The sequence below is a fragment of the Candoia aspera genome, chromosome 2 (assembly GCF_035149785.1).
Source record: "Candoia aspera isolate rCanAsp1 chromosome 2, rCanAsp1.hap2, whole genome shotgun sequence".
Taxonomy (NCBI): Eukaryota; Metazoa; Chordata; class Lepidosauria; order Squamata; family Boidae; genus Candoia; species Candoia aspera.
Window position 1 is genome coordinate 150112719 of NC_086154.1, and position 12007 is coordinate 150124725.

Consider the following 12007-nt stretch of genomic DNA (forward strand, 5'->3'; position numbering starts at 1 on the left):
CACCCAGCTGGCTTTGTGCCTAAGGCAGGACTAGAACTCACAGTCTCCCGGTTTCTAGCCTGATTCCTTGAGTGGTTTAGTGGTGTATTATTTATATTCTCTTGTCTTCCTCTTTTATATTTTTATTTATTAAACAAATTTATATTGCCGCCCAACTTATACATGGTGACTCCAGGCGGCTTACAAAATTAAAATCCGTAATACAAAAAAACCAATAAACCCCACCCCCCAACCGCAGCAACAAACACACACAAATTAACCAGTTGATCAGTCCCAAATCAACCTAATGCCCCCAGGCCCACTGACAAAACCACATCTTCAGGGCCTTCTGGAAAAGCAAGGTGGGGGCCAATCTTGTTGAGGTTTTCCTACTAATGATTAAGACTGCTATTGTATTAAATCATTTTGGCCAGGTGAAGGGGTTGTATTAGATTGTCTCCTCTCACGTGCTTCATGCAAAATAGCTTGGGGGGAGGAAACCTGCCCAGACTTGTTCTTACTTCCTCTTTTTCTCTCTGCCGGCAATGTAAGCAAGCAAGGCTTGCTCCAAAGGGAGCTAAGTCCTTTAAATGTTTTGCTTTTGTTTTTGCTTTCTGTAAACAAATTATTTTTATATAAATGCTTGGGTGTGTGACTTTTTTGACCTCTCCTGGGCTAAAGGCTTTCCCAGCATCTGCCAACAAATCTTATCCCTGGGGAATATTACATAGGGAGGGAGCCATCACGGAGAAGGCCCTTTTTCTTAGTCCCACTAGATGTACTTCTTTCCCCACCTCTTTGATGGGACCCGAAGTATACCCTGCCTCCCTGCTCTGGTGGGCCAGGTGGATGTGACTGGGGTGAGGCAGCCCTTCAAACAACCTGGTCCCAAGCCATTTAAGGTTTTAAAGGTAATAACTAGCACCTTGAATTGGACCTGGAAGCAAATCAGCAGCCAATGCAGCTGCTGCAAAAGAGGTGACACATGCGCAAATCTAGGCTTGCACAAAAATGTGCGGGCTGCTGCATTTTGAACCAACTGAAACTTCCAGATACTCTTCAAGGGCAGCCTCACGTAGAGTGTGTTACAAAAGTCCAAATGGAAGGTGACTAGGGCATGGGTGACTGTGAGAAGGGCATGTTGGTCCGGGAATGGGCGTAACTGATGTACAACTTGCAGTTAATCTGTATGCTCCAAAATTGTTGTAACAAAGAATGTGAGGCACTTAAGGAGTGACAATAGCAGTGTCATTACAGTTACTTGGATTTGTAAGAGTGGGGACACTGGTATGTAGTGGGATTGCAGTATGAGTTGGGGTGTACCCTCATCATGTGCCTGATAGTAAGTGACTGGCCCGACTTTTTAAAAGTTTTTAAAGGCAACAACTTCTATAAAAGGTGGCAACCCTTGACTAGAAGGATCAATTAACTAGAGAAGAAGTAACGGGGTAGGGAATGAGCCAAGACAGACACACATACACACTCACACCTTTCAAGGGGGCTTCTTCTCCTCAAGTCACAACACAGACACTTGGTTCCAAAAGTTTTATTTCCAATCCATCTGTAGGGGTTTAACCCCTGGCCAAGGACAGGACAATGTTGTCCTGAAGGACACAAGTCCAATCGCTGGAAAGTGAAGTGCACAGCCAAAGGCCTCGCTAGGAGGCAGAGTCAGAGGCCTCTGAGCTGTCCTTGACATCCGTGCTCTCTGTAGCTTCACTGACCTCACTGACGTCCTTGCTGTCTCCACTGTCTTCAGCCCCGGGTCCGGTGCCCACAAGGGTTCCTGGGCATCTGTCATCCCGGCAACACTCGCCCACATGGTTAGTCTTGTGATCACCACCCTTGTTCTCAATGGAGCCCAGCACAGAATGCTTTCCCTTCTCTTTCAGTTCGACCTGCCTCCGCAGCTGTGAAGAAGAGGTGCTTGCTTAGAGTACGGTATTCTATCCAAGGGTGGTATTAGAGAGGTATGATTAAACAGTTCTCAGACACACAGAATCAGCAACAGATATGCATCCACACTATTAACCTTGTGTTGCCTCCAGGGGTAGTTCTGTCATGGTATACTTCAGGACAAACAGAATGCCGAAATCTGAGAAACAGCCATGGGGACTGCTTTCAATATTATTTGTCCTTGTTCACAATTCTGCAGCCAGGCAGCATTTTCACACAAAGACATGCCAGGGTTCTAAAGAATTTGATGAAGAATGAGCAGATGTGCTGGTCTACACTTATCAATCATTTGGCCTTAGCTCCCCTTGCTAGCAAGAGAGGCAAAACAAAACAGGACATGGTTTGTTTTTTCCTCTTCTAACAACACAGAACCAAAACCTAAAAAGAAACTCTGCACGTGACTCTGCTTGTTTAATGTAGGGTACTGTAGACCACAAATGTTTATGCCACAATTGTTTTGTTAGCCTTCAAGGGGCCACATGTCTCTTTGTTGCTTTAGGTTCAAAGTCAAGACCTAGCTGACTTTGGCTGGTCTTAAAAAAAGCAAAACAAGGTTGGTCTTGGTTAGCACATGACTGAGAAATCCCAAGGCTTTCTAAGATATACTGCAAGGTTGAAAAAAACATCTTGAAAAAAATCCACTTCCATATTATCAAACAACCTGCATGAATGCTTCCTTATAGTCAACAGGAGTCAAAATCAACTCTAGGGAGTCTTTACCCATTTTTACAAACTGGTAAGGCATTTCTAGAATATATTAAATGTAGCCCAAGATTAAAGAAAGACAGCTAGATGCTACAGCTTTCATGCAAATGTCCCCCTTCTAGGCTGCTCAGCCCACCTTCAGTTTATTGAGAATTTGACTACCAAGAAATAGCTTATTCAGAGTTATTTGGGCTGTCATGAAGCCAAATGTAGTTAAGTTTTTGTTCCTGCCGGAAGGCAGGCTGGCTGCCTGTCCACGTCTGCACAAGTCGAATGATTCTGAACTGTCTGGTAAGGCCACTGCAGCTAGCAAACAGCAGCCTCAGACTCAGGATAATACGGCCACGTTCTCCAGCACAAGTCCACCAACAGAATGTGTGCCCACCTCCTCTGCCATCTGTGTCAAATCACGCTTCATAGCATATGCATCCTCCCCATCAGCATAGTATTTAGGCTCCACTTCACTGATCCTACAGGAAAGAACAAGCATGTTTGTTCTTTTGAAAACACAAATCAAGTCTCCAAAATCTCCTCTCTTCACAGCTGGAACAACAGAATACAGAGAAATGTAAGCTGCCAAATCCAGCATTGATACCCATGTACTCATATGCAATGTGATATTCTTACAAGCTCAGACTTCTTCCTGTAATAGAAACTTCTGGCCTACACGACAGGGTTGTTATAAGTGTTACTGAGATAAAGCATTTATATGCTTGGAATATTCAAAAGGTGAATGACTAGACAGTAGGACTCTGAGAAGTTTTACAGATGTTTGGAAGGCAAGGGTTTTCAGGCAGTCAGAACAAGTATCTGGCAGGTTTTAAGACTGCTTATTTTAAAAGCTGCTCCTTGTTAATTTTACATTTTCTCAATGCTAAAAAAACTATCTTTTAGAAATCCAGATATCTTAATCCATACAATTCTAGTTAATATAGTACTACAAAACAAGCAAAGCTGTGTGCTCAGGTTCACATACAGGAGGATCAGTTGCTAGCACCTTGCCCAAATAAAGCCTTCAACTAGGCAAGGCCTTTGCATGGGATCAACCGTGTTAAAAACACGGTTATCTCCATATGTACTGGATTACATTTCATAATTCCCATCCCACATACTCCTACATACTCTCATTCCTGTGAAAGCATCAAGAAACTCACAAGCTTGCAAAATAATTAGTCTGAGAAACTCTTACCCTTCAAAGCCACTCAGTGTCCTTTGCAACCCAGTTAGAAGATCCAAAGCTCAATTTCCAAGAATGTTCTAACACCAAACAACTCCTCCACTATGCCCCCCCCCGCTGCCCTTGTGGTACTCACTGGAAATTGAGTGTGTTGGAATAGAGGTGTAATGCAGCTCGATTGCTGAAAGATGAGAGAGAGAAAATGCCAGTTACATAAATCAAGAGAGATGACAAAGTGGGACTAGTCCTGGTTTTTGGATTAAGGCCACCATGAACCTGAAATCATCCTCAGAACCTAAAGGTAAGGAGATTCAAGACCCATAAAAAGAATGGGTCTTACACATTATTTCTTTTTACAGCTATCGTTAACATTGGAATTTGCTGCTCTCAGATGAGACAATAGTGACAAATGTATATGGTTTTAAAAGGGGACTAAAATTCATACAAAATTGGTCTATTAATAGCTACTAGTCTTGATGGTTGTTTACTACCTCCTCAATCACAGGAAACATACCTTAAATGTAAGCTGCTTGGAAGCAATAGTGGAGAGGACTAACCGGTGCCTCCCTATCCCTACTTTTAAGCTTCCCAGCTTCACCTGCTTGGACAGTGTGTAACCCAGAATGCTGGACTAGATGTGTCCTGGCATAATCCAGCAGGGTTTTGGTTATGTGATACAAGCAAAGTTTTCCACATGTCCATCCACCTACCCCCATCTCTTTTTCGTCTTTTACAGCCACACATAAGCAGAACAGGGCTCTTGCAATCTGTATCAATCTCTTGGTAGACATTATATTTATATCCAACTTAAGTTTCAAGAGCTCACAAATGGAAATTCAGTGTGATCAGAGCATGCCAAGAACAAGGACTGAATCCAAATCATTCAAATTCCCACTGGAAATAGAAATGGCACTGGGTTGAAAACAACGTATCAGTAAGAGACAGATGGTCCCCCAGAAGACCATGGAAGAGAGACTGCAAACTAATGCTACTCACAAAGTTATGACACAACCACACCTGCACTTGTTCAGACATCTCTCTCCACAAATGCTGAATCTATGTAGATAGCCCTTTCTCACATTATCCAATTTGACAATGCACAAATGAACAGAATGTGCAGATTTTGTGTGAGTCGCTCATCCTAAAATCTTCAGATATTGGCAGAGGTGATGAAAAATGGCATGTCTACCTTTCTGAATACACCCAAGCTTATAATTATATAGTAACAATAGTAAGTTTAGCCTTGCCTTTTTAAGAAGGGTACTGCAAATAAATCTGAGCAGGGGATGGGAAAACTCACCTCTTGCGAACATGCAGTGAGACATACTTAGCATTGAAATTCTCAATCATGGCCCGGGAAGCTTGGTCCATCAGCTTTTGAGCCAGCCCCAAGCGACGGTGGGAACGCTTGACTGCCTACGAAAGAGGAAGAGCAATGAGGATGATGTACAGTAAGTGCCTTATTTCATCAAAAAAGAGAGCCAGTGGAAGATTTTACAAACTGATCTAACTCAGTATACTGTTACCACTCATGTCTAAGCTTATCCTAATTTTGGGGAGGCATTTGCTGATGTACAAATATGGCTGCAGATCACAGTGATCTGATTCCAAGCATTTTAGCAAAAGCACAAATGGCTTCCCCTAACCTCCACTACCTACAGTATCAAGGAGGTCCAAATGGCTATTAACCTGATTGTCAGGTTAAATAAACAATTTCTTTCTCCAACTGCTGTGTGCAGTGTTACTCTCAGAGAAAAAAAGAGCCTCAGTTATTACTCAACAGTGGATCAAGCCTCGAGTTCCAACTCTCAGGACCATCTCCACAAGTATTTCAGAATTTCTTTTGAAGGATCCCATCACACAATTTGAGTTTGATCCTAGTAGAGGAAAGTGCCCTCTCTCCAATCCAATGCCCTCTACTTGCCTTAGTTCAAATATCTGGCCTGACTCAGGGTTATAACAAGTGGGGGAGAGAGGCAAAGAGATATTACCAGAGATGTGATGTGTCCATGGGGGACATCATCGGGGTCTTCCTCCCTAGGGACAACAGTAAACATTAGCTCAGTTCCAACTACACATAAGTCACAGACAAAGTTAACCATGTGTATGTTTGTATGTATTTGTAAAGGAAGTATTTCCCAGTCTGGTGATCTCTGTATGTGTGGGACTGTAACTCCTAACTTTATGCTGGAACTTGTAGCCCAATACAACTGGAGGACTCCAAATTGGAAAACTGCTTTAGACAATATGCTAAATCAAAAACCAAACAACCCCCCATATGGCTTAAGTGTCCTGTGAGAGCCCGGCCACTCAGAATATAAGAGCAGCCTTATTTATTTCAGCATTCTGTTTTCACTATGGCCAAACCACTGCCAATGGGAAGTACTCAAAGCAGGCTTTGAGGCCACCAGCACCCTGATGTGTGCTGGTGTACTGATAGGTACCCTGCCTGATACTGGAGGTTTTGTACAGCCAGGACGGCTAGTAATCCTTGAAAATCTTATCCTCCCTGAATCAAATCCCATGCCAGTATCTTGAAGGAGCAAGATTCATTGCCTGAAATACCATACTGTTCTCTTTTTGTACTCATCTGTATCTTTCAGCTCAAAGAACACCACACAGAGACTGCATCCTCTCCCCACAGAATGTATACATAAAGTCAATAAAGAGTCAAACATACATACATAGTTTATCAAAAGTATAGGTTCAGATGAAGCCAACAGCAATTTCCTGGATGCAAGATACAAGGATGAATTCCACAAGTCTGTAGGAAAACATCTAGGTAAAGCAGAGCTTTTGTCTAAAACAAAATCTGAGATCTTACTCTGGACGTTTTCCCCCCTCAGGACTTTCACATTACAACGGGAATTATGGGATTTCAGCTATTTCTTCTAAAAGGGAGCTGATGGACTCTTACAACTTCTTTTACAGCTAAGAGCAGGTTCTTTGGTCCTTTAATCTGCCAAATTATACCAAAAATATAATTTTAATTATAGTCCTGCTTTAGGCACAAAGCCAGCTGTGTGATCTTGGGCCAGTCACTCTCCCTCAGTCCTAGGAAGGAGGCAAGGGCAAACCACTTCTGAAAAACCTTGCCAAGAAAACTGCAGGGACTTGTCCAGGCAGTCTGTGAGAATCAGACATGATTGAATGGGTAAACAAAAATAATAATCATTTTAATTATATCCTATGACAATTTGCTTGTGAAATGAGTATTTCCCTGTAGCTTCTTCCAGCCCTTGTTATAACAACAGAAGCTCCAGCATGTCAATCCAAATCTTATGCTTAAAGTTATTAAATTTATTCATTCTGAAACAACAACAAAAATCATTTGCTTCTGCTGCTTGCAATGCCTAATAGCTACAGTGCAAGCAATTGCTCTATTGGCCCTTCAGGTGCAAAATCAGCTCAGGCTGAGGAACTTCATTCCAGAACTACAACTCCCAGCAGGATAGCCAATGATGGGGGATGCCATGAGTTGTAATTCAGTAACTCTGGAAGTCTACCAATTCCTTATACTTTGGTTAGCATTTTTATCATGAGAAGCCAACATTGCTTGCTCCTCTGCCTCAGCACCCCTTGTGGCCATTAACTCTTTCCTATGTTTTTTTCAGCAGCACAGCTCCTTCATAAAAGAGTCTGTCCTGACCACTTTCCATACCTGAGGAAACTATAAGATGGAAAGAGAGAACACAGCCTGCACATTGTACTTTGTAATTCCATATGTGAAAATGCCACAGATTAATAAGAGAATGAGATCTCAGGGTGGGAAATTAAAATATCTCTAAACAAAGCACAAGCCAAATACTTCAATACACTTAATCCACTGATTTTATTGTTTAAAAAACAAAACCAATCCACAAAATGCAACAAAAGGCTAAAAATTCCCGTCCTGGCTCCTTCCATGTGTTGGCTCCCACTCTCCCATGCACTAATGATAATATCTAGCCTGGTCATGAAACATCTGCAGGAGAACAACCAAGCCCAAATAACACTGCGAACCCAAGAGATTACTGTAACAAGTGTTCTAGAAGGCCTGGGGATCCTTAAAAAACAAGTTTAACTGTTTTGTGATCCTCCTGTAATCTGTCCTCCCAATCCTGCAATATTTCATTCATCCTTAGAATCCCCTCTGTCTTCAAGATCATGACTAATCAACAATAAGGAGAAAACAGGGTTATGCACCTTTAGAATTTGAATATACTGTACACACACACATATACATGATATATGATGAAATCAGATTGGAACTTCTCACAGCGTATGAGATCGCAAACATGTTTTTTATCTATATGTACACGCTCATTAAAATCATCCAATCAGGGCACATACTCACATTTTAGCTAGCACATAGCCCACAATCTTGCCATTCTCATCTTCAGCAATGTAGGAGAGCTGGAGAGAGCAAGGAGGAGATTAGACACACAGGGCCTTGGAAAAGAACCCAGAAACCAAAGGGAATCATCCAAATTGCTGCTTTTTCATAGAGAAAGTCAAACTAGCCAGCTCAACATTTGACTTTTTTGGACTATCAGTTAACCTGATATACTTGCTAAATAGTCATCAGTTAAGTATTCTAAGCATATATATTACATTTGTAGTCTTTCATTAAATTAGTTACTTGAAATTCCTTCCTGTCAACTGTTGTTCCCATATCACTAAAGGTACAGTTAGCTAAAAAATAATAATTTACTAAGTTGAAACATTAAGAACTTGTATGGGTTATTCCCCGACATAGGATCAATTGTCCTTTTCCCACTAAAACTGCTAAGGGAAACCTGTGACCCGAATGAATTTTGGTGGAGTAATTTCAGGCCATTTTTCAGAGTTGGGGGATTGTTCAGGGGATGACAGTGGGGAACGGAGGCCTCCTGCTCCCATTCCCATGTTTTATACCCACAAACCATCAGTCATACCACGTTATAGTATGCAACTGGAATCTTCCTGCCATCCTCCAGAAGGTTGGGAAATTAGTTGTGGCCTGACCCTTAGAAGTTGCCACTCCTTGCTAAAACAGGCCATTTGTCAAATATGCTCCAAAATAGGGAGCATATGCTAGGACCCAGGAATAGATGAGAGGTAGTGAAAGAGGGGAGAATAGCTACAGAAAACCATTGCTGCCTTAGGAAATTTACAGCTACCTGCTATTACTTGAGGAACAATCGTGCTACTTTATAGCAGAAATGAGATTTGAACTAGAAGCTTGCCAAAACAATGAGTTTTAATTCACAGCTCTGAGCCTAAACTTATGACCAAAGAGCCAAGCATCAATAAAATATTACCATCATTAAGACCTGCTGCATGGCTTACTGAAAACAATGGCAATTTGAAAGTTGGAACAGACAGGGCAGATTGAGGCTGAGGGAGCATACATAAATACTTGGAAAATCTGGAAAGCCTGGATCAGAGCTAGTTCTCTGAAGAGGTGTCACCTTGCTACTATATCAGTTCCCAATTCCAAGTCAAAAAAGACAAAAGAAAATGTTGTGTAGAAGAAACTTGCATCAGGCCCATTTGAGGTCTAGCTCAGCCCTTAGCTTTCACATCCTTCTCAAATGTTGTTGCTGAGCAGGAATATAAATGTAAAAAGAATCACCTGTGGCCAGGAGAGTCCATGATAGAAATAGTATTTCATCTGATAATTTTCTGGCAAGCAAAGGAGGTTGCAATGTTGCATGTTCATCAGGTCCTCAGGCTGATAGTGAATAAATGGAGGAAAAATTGAGACAGAGAAAAAAGAGGCAGCAATTCATTCCCAAAAGATGAGCCTGCCCAGGCTGAAACAAATGACTGGAATTTCTGCAATCAAAGGCAATATAGCACTGCACCAGACACTGAGCCATTCAGTAAGGTGCTGAACACCACAGTGCTGACTTCAGAAACAGAAACTTGTCCATCGATTAAAATCATCTTTTGGAATCAAACTGATCACAAAGATGGCTATCCCCAGCTACTGTATGAACTGTGAGAGTCAAACGAAAGAGACATTTATGTGCCATATACAAAACTCTTCCTATTTTATCCAGCATTTAATTTTGGCCAGGATATATCCAGGTGCCAGATGACACACACAGGTTGCAGGAGGCAAGTTCTAAACAAAGATATACTGCTCCTCACAAGGTTCCACTCTGATCCTCATAGCTATCAACCTCCGCGAGGCTCAGCCTGGATCCAAAAGGGTGGTTCTGTATAAGACTCCTTCCCAGGGACAAGGGTGTTCGCTTCTTCCAACGGAGAACCTAGCAGAGGGGCCAACTTTAAAATGTTCAATTAATATCCCACAAAGAATCTGGAACTGACTGACTGAAGTCCTTTAAGAAGAAATGTGCAATGATAATTAGGAGAAAAAGAGAGCGACGCTTCCACACTTTCACCTAAACGAACTAGGGAGAAGGATTGAACAATGGCCTTCCTACTTAGCCTTTACCTCAAAACAAAAGGCTGATGCCTTTTCCCGCTTTCGCCCCAGCCCACCTCCTGTACCCGCCCGCCCCTCCCCTCTGCCAGACCCAAACTCGAACCCGCGCATTCCGGATATTCATCGTGACAGCAGCGACCCTTCCTCGGCTCACGCGCTAGGTACGATCATCAGAGTCCGTCGCTCAGGGAAAAAGACTTGAGTAGGTGGAAAAAAAGAACGTGTTCATCTCCGCTACGCAGCCAATGTCCGGGCAGAGAAGGAAGGCCGATAGCCAATCCCGACACAAATTCTCATGATTGTTCCACCCTCTTCTCCAATTAAAAAAACTCTGCTAAGGTAGGTAGCTTCAGTATCCAATCAGAGCTTCCCAGGACTGGTCATTCTGACCAATAACTACGCGGCTTACTCTTCTTCCCCTTTCGTGGTTTTTTTTTAAATTCATCTATGTTTCTATTCGATTGGTTCTTCCGCCCGTGTCCAGGTTAGGAAAGCCTTGCATTGTCTCCGCCCCTTTGGAGTCACGAGAACAAATCATTCGTGGGGAGAAATTCATTCCGCGCGAAAGTGCTTTAATTGATTGCCGGTGAAGCCAATTCTTCGCAAACAGAAATTGAATGATATATAGGGAAAGTGGAGCAATGAAGAAGTAGGGTTATGGATTGGTGAGTGGTTAAATTCAGAAATCAATTTAGAGAATCACTCAATAGACCAAAGAAAAGGGCAGGTGGATACGTAATCTAAGCAAATAACAAATCTACAAAATTATCCCTTTTTTGGATAAAATGCTTGCTTATCACAGCAACCAAGTTACGAACTAGTGTGGTGTAGTGGTTAACCCAGTGTTTCTCAACCTTGGCCACTTTAAGATGTGTGGACTTCAACCTCTTAAAGCTTCCCATGCTGGGGAATTCTGGGAGTTGAAGTCCATACATCTTAAAGTGGCCAAGGTTGAGAAACACTGGGTTAAAGTGTTGGACTATAAGAGGAGGAAGTATGACTAGAAGCTCGCTGGGTGACTTTAGGCAGCCACACTCTTTCCCAGTCCAACCTGCTTCACAGGATTGCTGTAGGAAAAAATAGGAGGCAGAGCCACTTTATACACAAGGTTGAGCTCCTGAATGAAAGGCAGAATAGAATTGAAATTTGTTGTTTATTCATTCAGTCGCTTCCGACTCTTCGTGACTTCATGGACCAGCCCACGCCAGAGCTTCCTGTCGGTCGTCAACACCCCCAGCTCCCCCAGGGACGAGTCCGTCACCTCTAGAATATCATCCATCCATCTTGCCCTTGGTCGGCCCCTCTTCCTTTTGCCTTCCACTCTCCCTAGCATCAGCATCTTCTCCAGGGTGTCCTGTCTTCTCATTATGTGGCCAAAGTATTTCAGTTTTGCCTTTAATATCATTCCCTCAAGTGAGCAGTCTGGCTTAATTTCCTGGAGGATGGACTGGTTTGATCTTCTTGCAGTCCAAGGCACTCTCAGAATTTTCCTCCAACACCACAGTTCAAAAGCATCGATCTTCCTTCGCTCAGCCTTCCTTATGGTCCAGCTCTCACAGCCGTATGTTACTACTGGGAACACCATTGCTTTAACTATGCGGACCTTTGTTGTCAGTGTGATGTCTCTGCTCTTAACTATTTTATCAAGATTCCTCATTGCTCTTCTCCCAAGGATTAAGCGTCTTCTGATTTCCTGACTGCAGTCAGCATCTGCAGTAATCTTTGCACCTAGAAATACAAAGTCTTTCACTGCTTCTACATTTTCTCCCTCT

At 42.6% G+C, this 12007-nt stretch overlaps 1 protein-coding gene across 1 annotated transcript; it reads right to left on the reverse strand.

Moving 5' to 3' along the window:
• Nucleotides 1-1509: 1509 nt before the first annotated feature.
• On the reverse strand, nucleotides 1510-10457 carry NAA10 (N-alpha-acetyltransferase 10, NatA catalytic subunit). The gene is made up of 8 exons (XM_063294239.1): nucleotides 10339-10457; nucleotides 9414-9512; nucleotides 8154-8212; nucleotides 5809-5854; nucleotides 5118-5233; nucleotides 3954-3998; nucleotides 3026-3110; nucleotides 1510-1889 (listed from the first exon to the last, which is right to left on the reverse strand). Exons 1-8 carry the CDS (start codon nucleotides 10357-10359, stop codon nucleotides 1638-1640), a joined length of 723 nt encoding a protein of 240 aa, XP_063150309.1. The 5' UTR covers nucleotides 10360-10457; the 3' UTR covers nucleotides 1510-1637.
• Nucleotides 10458-12007: the final 1550 nt, after the last annotated feature.